At 33.5% G+C, this 17,419-nt stretch overlaps 1 protein-coding gene across 7 annotated transcripts in view; it reads right to left on the bottom strand.

Annotated features, from left to right (window-relative positions):
* Nucleotides 1–1,516: 1,516 nt before the first annotated feature.
* DOCK7 (dedicator of cytokinesis 7) overlaps nt 1,517–17,419 on the bottom strand; it is a 212,703-nt gene continuing 196,800 nt past the window's right edge. For 4 of the 7 annotated variants that reach the window (XM_073788983.1, XM_073788985.1, XM_073788992.1 and 1 more), the window contains 7 exons: nt 15,288–15,413; nt 13,639–13,728; nt 13,289–13,525; nt 12,794–12,937; nt 11,497–11,603; nt 4,900–5,067; nt 1,517–1,975 (listed from right to left, as the gene is read on the bottom strand). In XM_073788983.1, the coding sequence (XP_073645084.1) occupies nt 1,933–1,975; nt 4,900–5,067; nt 11,497–11,603; nt 12,794–12,937; nt 13,289–13,525; nt 13,639–13,728; nt 15,288–15,413 (915 nt within the window). In that variant the 3' untranslated portion in view covers nt 1,517–1,932. Of the gene's footprint in view, nt 1,976–4,899; nt 5,068–11,496; nt 11,604–12,793; nt 12,938–13,288; nt 13,526–13,638; nt 13,729–15,287; nt 15,423–17,419 lie in introns of those variants that run through there. The other 3 variants (XM_019919420.3, XM_019919421.3, XR_012324513.1) reach the window with 2 other exon arrangements.

Here is a 17,419-nt window from a genome sequence, read left to right as displayed (position 1 = left end):
AGTTCTAGGATAGAACTAGGGCTTCTGTAACACTCAAGAGACAGCCCAGAGCTATACTAGTTAAGAACTAGTGTAGATTTCTGATATGAGAAAGTTTGTTTTAAGAAAATTGAAGAACACGGTAAGTTAGGAAGGAAATGTTCAGTTACACCAGTGTTTTAAGAGAGGAATCCTCTTCTGATTTCACGTCAGACAATTAGTCTGATAATTAAATCGTAATTATATAAAAAAGTTCTTGATATTGTCCCTGAGATAGGTGACAATCCAAACTCTTACACAGGTGTAACTTTATGAGAAATTACCTAGGAATTACTTAATATTCTTCCCCCCACCCCCACCCTAAAGAGGGAGAGAGTATGTAAATAAGTTACCTTTTCTTTTCTGTTTGCTTTAAAGAGTTTCCGTTCTTGACTCTGCCTTTCCTTACTGACCATCTGGATCCTCTGTTCCCAAATATATATTTTTGAGGTTATGCTTTTCTGACTCCTAGTTCACCTGTTGTGGTCCACCTGTAGACTCACCTGAAAAACCTTTCTGTGATTCGGTCTTTGAATTGATGTAGATAAGAGGAATCTGAGATAATACTGCCTGTTGTAAAGGTAGGCTGGAGCGGGGAATATTAGCCGTCACATCTACGGTCTCAGGAGAATGAAGGTACCATATTCGATCAGTTCTTAAGTGATTCATGTAAGTGATCAGTAGATCAAAGGGGTAGATTACAAGTGATACCTTTCTATAAGTTACAATACTGCACAAAGAAAAAATGTTCAAACACTTCCAGAAATGATTAATATGCACTTCCTTGGAAAAACTTGCCAAATAATTGAAATATATGTTGGAAAAAAACCTGCATTAGTCTTTCATATCATAAAGTTACAATTTTAAATTAATTAGCTCTTAATTAACAGCTAATTTTACCTTTTATACATACACTTTGTAAAATCTATACAAGTATCAAAAAATAACTATACCTTATTCAGCTGGTAGATTAAAATCAAACACCAGCTCTCTGTTATTTTTATGGGGATGTAAGATAAGTTTAAAGCAGATTTCTAATTTACCAGTTTAGAATACTAAAAACTGATGAAGTGACTGTCTTGTTTAATTTAAAACAGGAATCATTCATTTCAGTTGCTACGGGTCTGCTTATACTACTATCATTACTATAATAAGGCTGAGAGTCAAACTACTGTCACTGGTATTAGCTATCCCAGTATGTAATCGTTATTTATAGATAGAAGTTATCAGGTAAAGTTTCTTCTGCAATTCTAAATCCCTTTTTTGTGTGCCTAAATGGAAAATACCTTAGAAACCAGTTTTAAGACTTTACAAACCAGTTATCAATAATTTATTTCTACCCATTAATTTATTCATTTATTTAATTTTGGGGCTATTATCTGGGCCCATAAAGTGTCAATTATGATTTTCATTTTGCTATTTTTGGAACTGTTTCTTGAATCAACTAACTTATTCTCTGCTTTTGTCAGTAAAAAAATTTTTTTTAGTCTCAGTAAAATTAGTGTAAACATTCACATATTTAATAGTACCTTTAAAATAAGAATTACTACATTTAAAATGGTTCCAAAACGAATCTATAAATGGTAATATAAATTAAAAAATACAAACTTAAAGTAAATAAATTTAACATTAGCTATGGTATAAATAATGGTAAATGTAAGTGTACCTTTGAGTCATTAAAATGTCTTAAAAAAGATAACAGCATATTACCAGAACATTAGAAACCACAGCCATGATTCAAACTTCAGCGATCACCATTTGATATTGTTTGGCCACTGCATTCTTCCATGAGTAAATTAATGCTATAATTTCCAGAATTAAGTCCCAAGTCTTTTTCAAAAGTTCTTAAATTCTTTTCACACTCAATGTTGAATACATGGCTTTTTTCAAATGAATAAAACAAGTGCATTTATATTAGAGATCCATTTTGCGCAGGCTCATTCGACTGAAGGAATCCCTGGAGAGAAAATGAAAGGATATAGTTATAAGTAAACAATTTTTATATAATCCTGTAAAATATGTTTACATGCTTTCTTTCTGCCAATTATCTCAAAGTTTTGCCACCAAAAGCTTATTGACTTTAAAACTTTTTTGCCACCAAAGCTCTTTTAACACTTCAAGTTACATGCTTATCCTACACACTCTGCCTTATATGTTCTAACTTGTAGAGTTCTCTATAGATTAGAAGTATATTATAGTAACCACTCTATCCAAGTCCATTGATCATTTATTCATTTGTCCAAAATATATATTAGATATTATGATTAAACAAGAACTAAGGGATAATGGGAGAGAGTTAAGGAAAAGATTTACTTGGGGTTATTAAAAGGCAAAATGCAAGTGTTTTACTTAAAATATTAAATTCTAAGTCTTAAATCAGTGGTTCTCAATTTTTGGGGATTTAGGTCCTTTATACACTCTTAAAAATTGAGGACCCCCCCAAGGAAGCTTTTGTTTATGGATTATATATTGATATTTACCATATTAGAAATTAAAACTAAGAACATTTAAAATTATTTTATAAAATAACCCGTCACATGTTACTGTAAACAGCACTGTTTATTAAAAGTAATTTGCAACAGTTTTAGAAGAGTGGCATTCTTACATATTTAACATCTGGCTTAAAAAGCCTAAATTCTTTTTTTTTTTTTTTTTCTGGTACGCGGGCCTCTCCCGTTGCAGAGCACAGGCACCGGACGCGCAGGCCCAGTGGCCAGAGTTCACGGGCCCAGCCGCTCCGCGGCATGTGGGATCTTCCCGGACCGGGGCACGAACCCGTGTCCCCTGCATCGGCAGGCGGACTCTCAACCACTGCGCCACCAGGGAAGCCCCTAGATTCTTAATATCTGCTTCTGCATTCAATCTTTTACATGGCACGTAGTCTCTGGGAAAGTCCACTGTACTCTCATGAGAGAATGAGCATGAAAAAAATATTTGGCATTAATATGAAAATTTGTTTTGACTCAGGAACCTCCTGAAAAGGTCTGAGGGACCCGTTGCATGGGTCCCAGATTATACCGTGAGAACCACCATCTTAAAACTTCCTAAGCTTTCTGCAAAATAATATTCCGGATTTTGTAAATCAGCAAAATAAAAAGTTCAAGTTCTATGGGAATTTTATTTTCTAAGTGCTGAAGAAATTAAGACTGAAGAGGATAATTCTTCAATACTTCTTAATGTATTTTCCTTTTTCCTTAAGCTGGTTTGTTTTGCTTATCTTTCCTGCCATTAACGTGAAGAGTCTCTTAAGGTTTCCAATCTCCAGGAAAGGAGAGGACAGGTACAAAGAGATCATGTTCAGCTTTGAATCCTGAAGCTTGGTTTTTTCTTGGAAAATAGCAGTCTTAAAAGAGTGTTCATCAAGAAAAAGGATTTTCTAAATTTCAAACAACTGCCTGCAAATATTAAGAACTAAAGCTTGGAGGAATAACCATCAGAGAGGAAGGCAAAACTCAGGGTAATGGTGTAATGGAAAGCTTCCTTCAGATAGGAACAATATTGTCCATTGAAAGGAGCTGGAGAGATTTGATGGAAGTGAGACTACCATTAGGAGACTTCCTGACTACTCCAGGGACCCAGCACCCCATCCCAGGACCTCTGACCAATGACTGTAAGACTGGCGGAGGTGGGTAGAGCAGCAAGAAGTAAGAAATTCCAAAAAGATTGAAAGGGAAGCCCAAAGTGGAGGGAACTAGAGTTGCTTCCCATCAAGAATTTCAAGAGGAAACCACCCAGGGTGTCTTGCATCACTGTAAGGATGGTGGAAGCAAAATATAATATATTCTGCCAGAGAAAGGATCTAAAACAGGCCTCCTCGTCTCCTGTTCCTGTAGATGGTCTGTCTACATGCTCCCTGTAGGGGACAAGACATACCAAGCAGGCACTTGGTATACATTTTCAGAGGCCTAGAAGTACACAAATATTAGATCACTGAAGAACAGGGAATATTCTCATTTGATCAAATAGCCAGTTAAACTTTCTTCTGTAGTATATTATACTTTGCATTTACATTCCATTTATATAAGGAACTTCAAAGACCTTCCAAATATTAATTGATCAGGTAAGTACAATTTAATAGCTTCACTGCCATAATTCAAAGAAAAGTGTGGTAAAATACTGGTGCCACAACAATTCAATAGATGTATGTACATTTGGATTTCAAAATGCAAAGAAGGCAGTTTACATGCCCTGTCTGGAATTCAGGGGTTAAAAGGATAAGCACTGGATAAGCACTGTCCTTGGAACTTCACATGCCATTTAATTTCCACAACAACCTCTTCAAGGTATTATTTTACAGAGGAGAAATCTAAGATTAAATTATCTGCTCAAGTAGAATTATGGTCAGTTGTAGAAAATTCCAGGTTACTTCCACTTCTAATTTTATTTGTCACAATTAGAAAGTGAAGAAAAATAGTGAAGTCGTCTTGATACTCAGTGGGGTTATCTGTTTTAATACAAATCTAGAAGAACATACTCTATACTATTTACTGTCAGGGATAAAGGAAATGAATACCTGGCTTCAAGTATATTCTAGCAAATTCTCTCATAGAAATACCAGAAAGTGTGACAGGACATTAAAAGGAACAGTTCTAGGAGGCCAGACTTATGTGTGGTTTCCTGGTTAGTATGAGTTCTTAAAACAACTTTATTATTCTCTTTATTACAGAAAGAACTGACTTTTATCTTGTAGGCTGATTCAGGTATAGATGATGAAAGGCTTACATAAGTTGAACTTGTTAGGTTTCAGGAGACAATATTTGAAACCATTTAATAAAAGTTAAATAAATTCAAAAAAAAAAGTTAAATAAATTCACTTTTAAATAGTTAAAGCAGATTTCATTTTTCTGAAGATATCCAAAGTAATAGAAAAAATAAGCATACCTGTGGCAGGTAACAGGTAATACTGCCTTGTATAACTGAGGGATCTTTCTGTTTATCAGAGGCTGTAGGGCCTCTTTAAGGCGATGATAGTTTCTCTCCAGTTCCCTTTGATACTCCTTTTGATCTGGCCCAATTAAGCTCTTATTTTTTCTTAAGGCATCCTCACACCTAAGAAAAACAGTGTGTTATCAAAAGAGTTCTTGTGGCATACTTTCAGGGCAGGCATATATATACATATATATATATATATATATATATATTCACCATGACAAGGACATTGAGTTTTTCGGTTGTATGTAAAACATCCTCTCTTGCAATTAGGTTTAAAGCAGGGAACAGATGATCAACAGAGTTTCTTTAAAATCTAACATCCGCTTCCAGTTTTCACAGTTGAAAATTATATATACTTTAATATTAAATCTGACACCCTTTTTTCCCCCACATATCACCACTAGACTAAAAGTTCTTTAAGGGATGTAACCGTACTCATTTATGTAGCAACAATGGCATCTCGTACAGTGGTTTGCCTTTATTCAAATAAATGTTTCTTAACAACTGAATAGATCTGATAATATCTTTTATCCAACTTATTCAGATATTTAAGAAAAAATATCTGGACTCCAATAGATAAATGGAAAAAGTGTGTTTTAAAAAAAGTATACATATCAATACTTGTAGAATGCAGCTAGAGTGATACTTAGAGGAAAACATATAGCCTTAAATGCTTATATTAAGGAAAGAAGACTAAAACTGAAGAGCTAACAAGCAACTTAAAAAGAACAGAATAAACTCAAAGTATAAGGAAGGGCATAAAATTTTAAAGTATGATAGCTCTATACTAAAAAATGCAAAAGTTGGTTGTCAGAAAAATCTAAAAAAATAGACTAAGCTCTGGCAAGAATAAATGAGAAAAGGCCAAGTATCCTCTTCTAGAAATAAAAAATGGGACATAAATTCAAATACAGCATAAGTTTATAAAGGCACAGAGGATATTATGTACAATTTAATGCAAATAAATATGAAATTCTACTTTTCTACATCAATTACCAAAAACATTAAGCAACAAATATGAATAAAATTTATTAAACAAAAATATGAATAATGCTAAAACCATCAAATCAGTCAAATCACAAATCTACCCACAAAGAAAACATAAACATGCAAATTCTACTAAACATTCTAAGGACAGATAATCCCTTTGTAACACAACTATTCCAGAGTATATAAACTATTCCAGGGTATAGGGGGAAAAAAAAACTATTCCTGAGAAGAGTTTCAAACTCATTTTTCAAGGTTGGGATACCAAAACCTAATGGGGGCTATAAGAAAATACTTGTAATTCAATCTCACCCATGAAAACAGTTGCAAAACTCCCAAACAAAATACTATGAAACTGTTCTAACACCATATTACATCCCTACTCCCCACATACAACCCACCTGATAAAATTTTAAAATTTGTCATGATAAACTTTTAGCATAACTACAAACAGGTAGGAACTTGTTTCACCTAATTAAAAATATCTACAAAAACATGAAGAAAACATTATACTCAATGACGAAAAAATTTCTTTTAGATCAGAAACAAGAAAATGATGTCCTCTATCACTATCCCCATTCAACACAGTAATGGAGGTCCTAAACATTACTGTAAGAAAGAGATTCTACAGACAAATTATTAGAATTAACAAGTGAATTTGGCAGTATTCTCATGTAAAGCATATAAAATTCAACTACATTTCTGTATGCCAGCAAACAGAAAATATAATTTTAAAAGATACCATTAACAAAAGTATAAAAATATTAAATACCAAAGAATAAGTCAAAAGATACGTAAGGCCTCTACAAAAAAATTAAAAAAAAAAACATTCAGAAGATCTAAGTAAACGGAGACGTATACCGTATTTATGGACTGGAAGAGTCAGTTCTCTTCCAGTTGATCTATAGATTCAGATTCAGGTTATTATTTGGGGTGGGGTAGAGGGAGAGATATATTGATTCTAAAATTTGAAATTTATATCAAAAGGAAAAGGGCCAAAAGTAGTCCTTGAACAAAATGAGAGGAACTGCTCTATCATATATGGAAGTTTATTATAAAGCTGCAGTAATTAAAACACCATAATATTAGTTCAAGGAGAGATAAGTAAACAGTGGAAGAAAACAAAGATCCTAGAAACAGATGCACACAAAGTGAGCACTTGATGTGTAATAGTGCAAAGCAGTGGAGAAAGGGTAATTTTTGAAATAAGTGGTGCTGGGTCAACTGCACATCCATATGGGAACAGAAATCTGACCCCTATCTTACATCATATTCAGTTACCAGTACAGACAAAAGTCAAACTGATCCCTTCCTTGAACCATATACAAAAATCAAATTTAAGCAGATTTTTTTAAAAAGTAAAAAGGCCTTTTTGCCTTCTTGCCCTTTTGTTTAGGCTATATTGAATTTTAGAGATACCATTATATTGACTTTTTAGAAGTCAACATAGAATGTTACTCTGACCTCAGGTAAAAAATTTCTTAAGACACAAGAAGCAATAGTCATAACAGAAAAGACTGAATCATTTAACTATATTAAAGTTAACAACTTCTGTTTATTAAAAAAAAGGTGCTAAGCCCCAAATTCAGAGAAGGTGTCTATGATATTTACAAATGATAAAGCATTACATATCCAAGAATATGTAAATACTCTTAGAAATCTGTAAGGAAAAGAATCCAATAGGAAATGGCAAAAAAAAAAACAAACAAAAAAAACTTGAACATACAACTTTACATCTTGCACATGACAAGATGTCCAACCTCACTGGTAATCAGGGAAATGCAAATTTAATCCATAATCACATAATCATTTCACACCCACAAGATTGGTAAAAAACTGTCAGACAATATCAAATATTAGTGAGGTTACATAGCAATAAGAACTCTCTCAAACACTACTGGTGAGAATGTAAATCTGGCTTCACACTTTGGAAAAAGATGTGACATTATCTGGTTGAAGTAGAACCTATGAACCAACAACACTACTCTTAGGTATATAAGCCCTAGGCTATCTCTTGTACCTCCAGAAGTAGGTAAAGAAATATTTGAATAGTATTCTTTGTAACTAAAAAACAACAAAAAACAAAAACCAGGAGACAGCCAAGATGTCCATCCATAGAAGAATGAATAAATCATGGCACATCCATTCAATGAAACATATAAAATAAATAAAGCAACATTTATTACAGCAATATCTCACAAACATTAAAAATAGCAAGTCACAGAAGAATATGTACACTCCATTTATAAAAGTTAAAAAAACATGCAAAACTAAATAGTGTAATAGGGATATATTCATTTATGATAAAACTATGAAAACAATAAGGAAAATGACAAATATGAAATTCATGTAGTGGTTACCTCTGAAGGAAGGGAGGGTGATAATATCAGAAAAGGGCATGTGAGGAGGGATCTCAAAGCAATGATAATGCTCTATTTCTTAAAAGCTGGGTGGCAGGCACATGACTTTTTTCTCCCTATTCTTTAATAGCAAATGTTATAAATACTATTTTGAATCTACTCAAGATTTAATGAAAACAAGTTTTAAATGCTAAGCCCCAAAATATAAAGAGTAAATACAAGAAAAAGTGTTTATTGTTTTTAGGAATAAAGGAATGCAAACTGAAGTACCATTTAAACTGATTAACAAGAGACACCCTATTTAAATGGCATTACTTAAAGTAAGGTGTACTGTGACTAGTACACTTACATTCTTGGCACTGTTAATATTTAGAACCTTTTTGGAATAGACTACATATGAGGGGCCAATAAAAATGTTTATGTACTTTGGCTCAGTCATCTCATGCTTAATATTTTAATTCAACAAAAGAAAAACGATACATTTGTTAACTATACCACACTTAAATTCAACATAAATTCAGACATTTGATGAGATAATATAACTATTAGAATAACAGTTTTAACTTTAATTGAAAAATAAGAATTTAAGATAATATGTATATTATAACTGAACTATGGTAAAATATATATGCATATTGGCATAAAAATATATACACACAAAAATTAAAAAGGCAGTATTGGCTATGACTTGTAAGGTTTATATCATGTAGTTTGTTTTGTTTTTTTCCTTTTTGTAATTTAAAAGGAGAAAACCTTCTCTGTGGTAACCCTTAAGAAGACCTGCAGACTACAGGACTTCATTACCCTATACTAAATATACACAAAGAGGAGGACATTTGTTTTAGAATCGTAGTCATGGTAAAAATTCCAAAATAATAGCAAGAAAATAAGCATCTATTGTTAAATGTCTATGACCTAAAGAAGTATGTATTGTTTCAAGATCATCTGGCTCACAAGCACAGCAGGGATATTTTGGTTCTTATTTGAAACCTCCCAAATAATAAAATTAATGTTAGAAATCAATTTTTAAAAAATTTTTATTGGAGTATAGTTGATTTACAATGTTGTGTTAGTTTCATGTGTACAGCAAAGGGAATCAGTTATTCATATACATATATCAACTCTTTTTTAGATTCTTTTCCCATATAGGCCATTACAGAGTATTGAGTAGAGTTCTTTGTGCTATACAGTAGGTCCTCATTAGTTATCTGTTTTATATACAGTAGTGTGTATATGTCAGTCCCAATAGAAGTCAGTCAATTCTACAAGTACAAAGCAGCTTTCTTTCTTTTACTATGGCAGCTCATCTATACCATACATTAGGAGCTATGTATCCTATAACCAAACCTATAAGGTTGTCTAGCTCAATAATCAGATTATAAAATCCCAGACTTCCAATGAAGCTATCTGAAGTTTTTAAAAGACATTTATCATGTTCACGCAGGAGAAACTGACAGAAATTCATGACAGCTATTGCAGTGAGAATAAGGAAAATACTGTCTCAAGAGACTTGAACAAGTTAGCATGCCTCATATTTTCCTGACGACAAAACTGATATAAAGTAAAATTCTGTCTACCCCAATAAACCCTTTCAATGAATGATTTGATAATGATTTGATAAGGTTTCAAACTATGATTTGAAACCATAGTTCATAATTTGATAAGAGAAACCATAATAGGGAGTCAAAGACTGGATTCTGACTATGGTTCTGATGCTGCTTTGTTAAGTGACAAGTCATTTACTTAATGGTACACAAGGGCCTTACAACCTACTTTCCCAGTGTTTGACTACTTGTTTTCATAGATTGCACAGTTCCAGCTTCACTAAACTATTCATCTTTCTCAGAACAGATTCTGAACTTTGCTCATGCTGGTTTTTTTGTTTGTTTTTAGTATACCCTTCCCCCTCTTTTCTGCCTGAAAAACTAATATTCATCCTTCAGGGTCCATATATAATGTTAATTCCTGTGTGAAATCTTCCCTGACATCATCAAGTAAATTATCATTCCCTCTTTTGTGCTCATAGTGTTAGTAAAGCAGGAATCAGTATCAAGTTGATGACTATTTTCCCCTATTGTTCCAAAATTTAGTATTTACTGAATACCTATTTATTACATGCCAAGTATTATTTGTGAAGAAAAGAGTTAACAGCAGGCCTGAGCCTGCTATCCTTAGGTCCTATTTGAAGGCTGGCCCTTGGTTACTGTCTGGGAATTTGGATTTGGGAAGGGTTCCTATCATACCCAGAAGATAAGAGTGGCTCACTGTGCCTGAACTATTTATACAAACACTATAGTTTCTGCTAAATACCTGCTTTCCTTTTGGGAGTCTGGAATTTTGGTACCTGTCAGGGAAAAGGTGCTTACATGACCAGCCTCCAATAAAAATACTGGTTGGCACTTGAGTCTCTACTGACCTTCCCCGGTAAACAACATTTCACATATGCTGCCACAACTCTTTGCTGGAACAATTAGCACCTCCTATGTGGCTGCACTGGGAGAGGACCCTTTGAAGCCTATACCTGGTTTCCTCTAGACTTCACCCCCTGTGCCTTTTCCCTTTGCTGATCTTACTTTGCACTCTTTTACTGTAACAAATCATAACCAGGTCTACAACTACATGCTGAGTCCTGTGAGTCCTCCTAGCAAATCATCAAAACTGGGGGTGTTCTTGGGGACCCTGACACCATGGATTATTTCACCTAATTTGCACAACCTCCCTGTATGAGGTAAATATTATTATCCTTACTTCATACATTAGAAAACTGAGGATCATAATGATTAAGTGACCTGGAAAAGAGACATAAAATGATAAGGATAAGATCTGAACGTAAATTTTTTGCTTCCAAGTTTGCTGCTTGTATATTTTCTGAGGGAAAGGAAACAGAAACTCTCACATTGAATGTTCACAATAAATAACAGCTTTCAAGTTAAATGTTAAACTAATAATAGTTTCAAGTTGAAAAAATTTCCTGAGTCTAGGCTTTTCTAATCTTTAAAATTTAAAACATGGCATTATACACAGTATTGGGGGGCAGGGATATACATACATAAGGCATAGTAAGTTATACACAGACAACCTCTCATTGTGAACCATTTTCCTATAGTTTCTCTTTTCAATAGTCCCTGAAGACTCTCACATCAAACTGTGTATTGGACAGTCTCAATTTGAATATCTTTATGTAGGAAACCTTGAATACCTTTTAGTAAAATCTTTGAAGCAGAGTCGCAATTTATTATGATGTCTGAAGAGCTTTGGGTCACTGGGTATTTCAGACAGGAAAACCTGGGCAACTTCCAAAGGCCCCTGTAAAATAAGAAAATAAAAGTGTGTTTTTGTTTTTTATATATTCACAGAGATAGAATTTGCCAAAACCATTTTTCTTAGCACTAAGCTTGATACATATATGTCTATGCCTATATTAAAACTTTTCAGAGATGGATTCTGACAATACATTTTTAGTTTTTCCTAATGTCAAATCTATATTCTTGCCCACAGCAATTAACTTATTAGTTCATTTTTCAAAGAAAAAGAGTAGGAGCTAGAGGACTGACTCTTGTATTCATTAATGTATTCTGCCTTATATTTTTTATATTCTTTAATTTATCCTAGATATAAAAGTTGTCAGGCTAGTGACAATCAGTTGTGAGTCCACTGATTATTAGACACTTGATTTTACTAAAACAGCTTCCCTCAGCATTCCAAATGTGTTCCTAATACTGCGAATTAAAGGTGATCTTTTGTAAGTTACGTCATTTGGAAGTAAAACCTCCAAATCACGTATACTTTTAGGAGGTAAAGGTCTTAAAATCTTCATTCCAGTTTTGGTAGGGCATTTTTTGGCTTCATTTCTTTAACCCAAAAAAAGGTAAGATATATTACATGAAATCTTACTTGAAGCTTTTTTGGATTTTCCCTTACCTTGGACTACTCACTAATCATCAGCAAAAAAAGCTGAATGAACCCATTACAAGGAGATAATGGGGATGGCTTCTAATCTGCATATGACAAAACAACAATATCTTGTGTATGTACATTATTCAAATTTTCAAAATGATTTCACATTACTTATTTACTATTCTCAGCTCACTGTGAAGGAGACCTGGAGAAGATAACATCAAGGAGTATCTAAGAGAGTAGATACACACACATGCATGGAACATGTAGCTCTGAAAATGAGCCCTTCTTTTTAGATCACATTCTTTCAGTACAAGCTTTTAAAGGAAAGGCCATTTTGAGTGAAATCTATCCCTTCTTAATAGAATGTTTCAGAACAGATAGTTAGAAAAACAGGCAGTTTAAAAGGCAGGTGTGAAAATTTTTTAATAACTGAGATTATACTAAAAATTTTGTTTTTCAGTTTAACTTTTGCAACTACTTCTAACATATTTTCACTTGCTTTGACACTTATTTGTGATCTCTGTAAAATATAATAATGAAATCATTCAAAATTCCATTTATAACTTAAATCGCACAGTATTAGCAAATGCTCCAACCTGATTCACTGTTGTGCCTACAGATCCCTGGAGTACCATCTGAAGCATTTTGGGGTCTGCTGGATCCTGATGTGTGGCAAATGCCAACTCCTGCGTTTTTTTCTGCATGTCTTCAATAGCAACTTCAATTGGTGTTAAGATGATCTGGGTCAAATAACATCTATTAGGTCAGTGTATTGATTGAAAAATATTTAGTGAGCTTTATACACAATCAATTAAAATAAAAAAGTGGTGACCAATTGTAAACTATTATCTAATAATAAAATTCCAAAATTTGGATCACTAAATAAAAAATTAAAAAATCAACCTTTTAAAGCATAAGCGAAGGGTGAATTAGGGACTTAGAAAAGAAGCTGAAAATTAATGACTTAAAAATGGGTAAAGTTCTAGTATGTTACCACGTGAGGAATGATACACAATGCTATATCCACATTGTTTTCACATGGCTCCAATGTATTTGCTCCACTATTTCTACTTCCCTATTTGGAGACCTACCTCCTCTTTGTGAGTGACATTAACCCTTGTCTTAATATAAGGAAAGGCATGAGAAGTAGTCAGAATGGTCTTCCGTTTGAATTGTTCATGAAGTTCCCCATGGGCACGACCATCTAAAGTGAAGGGTGTACAGTACATGAAACGACGAAGATTATAATTTTTGTCAAAATATGTGATTCTGTCCTTCATCTCATATGTGTCAAAGTATGGCTCCACGTAGGTAATCTGAATATATGCCTGGGAAAGGAAAAAGTTCTTCATTTTCATTGTGAAATCATCATTCAGTCTTTCCCCAAAAAAATCAGTCTCAAAGATATACCTATGTGTCATTACAGTCTAATCAACCATACCTTGTTAGGATCTAATTTACACTTGTCTACAGGATTAGAATCCTTGATTACTTCAACCACATCCTCTCCAAATCTTTCTCCATAAAATCCCTAAAATAAGAAAAAGAAATCTTTCACATGAAGTTAACAGTAGTAGAAAACAGAGGAGGTCTCTGAGGGAGACTCCTGAGCAAAATCAGGCCATTTAGTAAGTTCTTGTACAACCATGTCAATAATTACAAAATAATAATTATTTGCGTTCACAAAAGTTAAATTTAGTCTATCAAATTAGCATGGCCTTAGTCCATACTTATTTGATATTATTCCCATTTACTCATTTTAAATAACACAAAATACAAAAAAAAAAAATTCACCACTGAAAATACAGGATTCCACAAGAGGTCCTCAAAAAAAAAACAAAAAGGGAATAATAGAAAGCAGAGACAAAAGAAATTCATTATACTTGATGTATAGGATATTAACTTTTATTGAGTTTGATGTAGCCTAATTTCTTGCAGTCAATGAGCAACCATTCATTTTTCTGAATTATTAATGTAATGTTCCAGAATATTCAAATAAAAGCATTGACTTGTTGAAGTTTTGTAAAATTTCAGATTTTGAAAAGGTAACCCTGGGTCAAGAATGTACTGACTTTTCCATATGACACTGAGTAGGAGCATGGGCAAGGGATGGAGCTATTCAAAAGGAAAAATTAAATCTCAATCCTCAAAGGAGAACAGCCACTCCTCCCTCTAAGATAATTTTTATGACTGAGTAAGTTTGGGAAATACTGTCTCAATATTTCCCAAGACTTACTTAATAGGCTCTTGAAAAACAAAAAGTCCAGCTTAAACCAATTTATGGAAGTTGAGTCCTGTGAAATCACCAATAAGAATACAATATTGAGAAATTAACATCAGCTGAGAATAAAAACTAGCCTAGAGCACTACCTCTCAAACTCTTATGTCTATACAAATAATCTGGGGATCTTGTTAAAATGCAGATTTTGATTCAGATGGTCTGGGGTAAGGTCTGAGATTCTGCAGTTCAAACAACCTCCCAGGTGATGTCAGTAAAGATTCTGTCCATGGACCACACTTGGAGAACCAAGAACAGAGAAAAGTTGGAAAGGAGAACTATAGCAGAAAAGATTGGTTAGTTTCATAAACATTAAAATTAATTATTTATTGTGAAAATTAAGTAGCTGCATAAAGGTTAAGGGATTCTAAGCAGTGTTTTTAAAGTATAATTTCAAGCTTTTAAGTTCTAAAGATTATCTCACTGGGTATCAGTTATGCCAAAAAGATAATGTACTTGGGTCAGAAATACCTTGGGGTTCTAATTCTAGTTCCATTAATACCTTATACCTTTTTCAAAATGTGGATAATACTATACATTTCTCCACAAATCACAGTAATTCTGAAAGATATAGGATTTCTAAAATATGTGTGAAAATAGACCCTCAAAAAAATCAAGTTAATATTATTTTACTGTTGCCATAAAAGATTTGAAAAAGACTATTACTGTACCTATCAAAAATCCTAATTCTAAAGGAGTAGTTTATTTGGCAGGATCTGGCTTATTAAATGATTAGATCTGGATCTGAAAGTCTATTCACCACAGAAAATACAAATTAAAGATGACACTTTGTGAACCACCACAGCATTCACCTCCAATCTGTGAGATATCTCTGCAAGTTTGGTTATTGCAGGCTCCTTGTAAACAAATTCCTGTTCATCCAAATCCCCGAACTTGGTTCCATAAAAACCAACACGAAAATAGGTGCCAAACATCCGCTTACCATCCTAGGTGTAGGAAAATAAAGAAACTTTAATACAAAGTCTTTTTGTTTTACACATTTTGTTTCGATTGCTATGGTACAAAATTCTCAACACATTGCGAAAGTTTTAATTCAAAACTACAGTATTTTATTATTTTTCAAATGAAAGTAAAATAAAGTAATTTTCTTTTTTTCATTATTTCTAACAAATAACATTGTGCCATTAGGGCTTTTACCGAATCATATATGGCATATGTTTTTCAGGGACTGTACCAAGTGATGTCCTCACATAGGTCTATTTTTTTTTTATGTCCATACAATGGAGATAAATTAACTCATTTTCCTTATTGCAAGAAAAGTTGCTTGGTATAAAACAAACTGTTCTAATTATCCTGAAATTAGAGCATACTAAAGTTAAATTTAAAAACAACACTAATATTTTTAGTTTCCATTAGCCTTTATATTATCTCTTTACATATATTAAATGAGATCGTAAAAGTTAGGAGCCAAGTATAGCACCTGGCACAGAGCAGACGGTCAGTAAATGTCACGACCATCGAGAAGCACTGAAGCAAAATATTTACAATTAGTATCCCTCTGCTGATAAAAATACTGATATGTGGAAGAGTAACTAAAAATGGAATAGAAAGGAAAAAATGTATAAATGAAAGATAAAAAGAAAAAAAATTTGAGAAGAGTTGGTTTTCTAAAGTCCCCAAACCACCCACTGCATACATTAACCACACATTCATCCCAAGTACAATGTACACTAAGGTCACCTGAACTCTTACACAGCACATTTGAAAACAAATTCCCTCAATAAAGATAAAATACTTGGAAGCTTTCTATGCAATTCTTACAATTTAGATACAAAGATGTTTCAGAAGGATTTTGGGGTAGCGCCCATATACACAGCCATACGTGAGTGTTTATATACCTCTGAATTCTCTTTAAGCCTAGTAAGTTTGATACTTATTTTTCCTATACTGACTTATTGCAAAGGCAAAAGGGTATGTAAAATAAGTTACAAATGAAACAGATAATGAAGCAAAATGGAAAATTCTGATCCTCAATTTTCCAGCCTTATAATAATAATAATAATAAAAATACAGTGACTAAAAATATCTCCACTTTTTTTTTTTTTTTTTGCGGTACGCGGGCCTCTCACTGTCGCGGCCTCTCCCGCTGCGGAACACAGGCTCCGGACGCGCAGGCTCAGCGGCCATGGCTCACAGGTCCAGCCGCTCCGCGGCATGTGGGATCTTCCCGGACCGGGGCACGAACCCGCGTCCCCTGCATCGGCAGGCGGACTCTCAACCACTGCGCCACCAGGGAAGCCCCCATATCGCCACATTTTTGTCCAGAAGAAATACAGTTTTAAATAAAAATGTCTTTGAGCTAAAGAAACTTGAGGCTGCTAATAAAAGATTTTTCAGTTGCTTCAAAATTTAACAGACATAAAAATTAAGTGATTTCTATAGCAAATGAAATCTCTCTAGAGATTCAATGTATTCATTGAATTTGATTGAAATGTATTCAATCAAAATTTTGATTAAAACCATCAATAAGCCAATGGAACAATATAATAATAGCAAATTCTGATATAATCAAGAAATGAAGACCCCACCACCTGGAAAATAAAAAAGGCATTTGAGAAAATTAACAATTTGATTGTTTTTTCCCAAAATGCCATAAATGTACATATTTATTTATTTTTTTAAAATCACAAATATTACAATTTGTTATTCTGGCTGTATTCCCCTCAGAGTGTTCCAATTTTAAACCCTATCCTAAATCTTCAATATTATGATCATTTAAATATTTGAAGACTGCTATCAGAACTTGTTTCCCTTAGACTTTCCAGTTCTCAATCATCTTCATATGATAGGAATTACTATGCTGTTTTCATTTTATTAGTTTTTCAATGCCACCTTTTAAAGTGTGGTATCCCAAAAATAAACACAATATTGCTGATGTGATCTGATCAGTGTAGAGATCAGTGGGCTCACTGCCTCCCTGGAT

Source organism: Tursiops truncatus, chromosome 1 (genome assembly GCF_011762595.2).
Source record: "Tursiops truncatus isolate mTurTru1 chromosome 1, mTurTru1.mat.Y, whole genome shotgun sequence".
Classification (NCBI taxonomy): Eukaryota; Metazoa; Chordata; class Mammalia; order Artiodactyla; family Delphinidae; genus Tursiops; species Tursiops truncatus.
The sequence above is the reverse complement of the archived record's forward strand: the minus strand, read 5'-3'. Positions and strand labels throughout refer to the sequence as shown.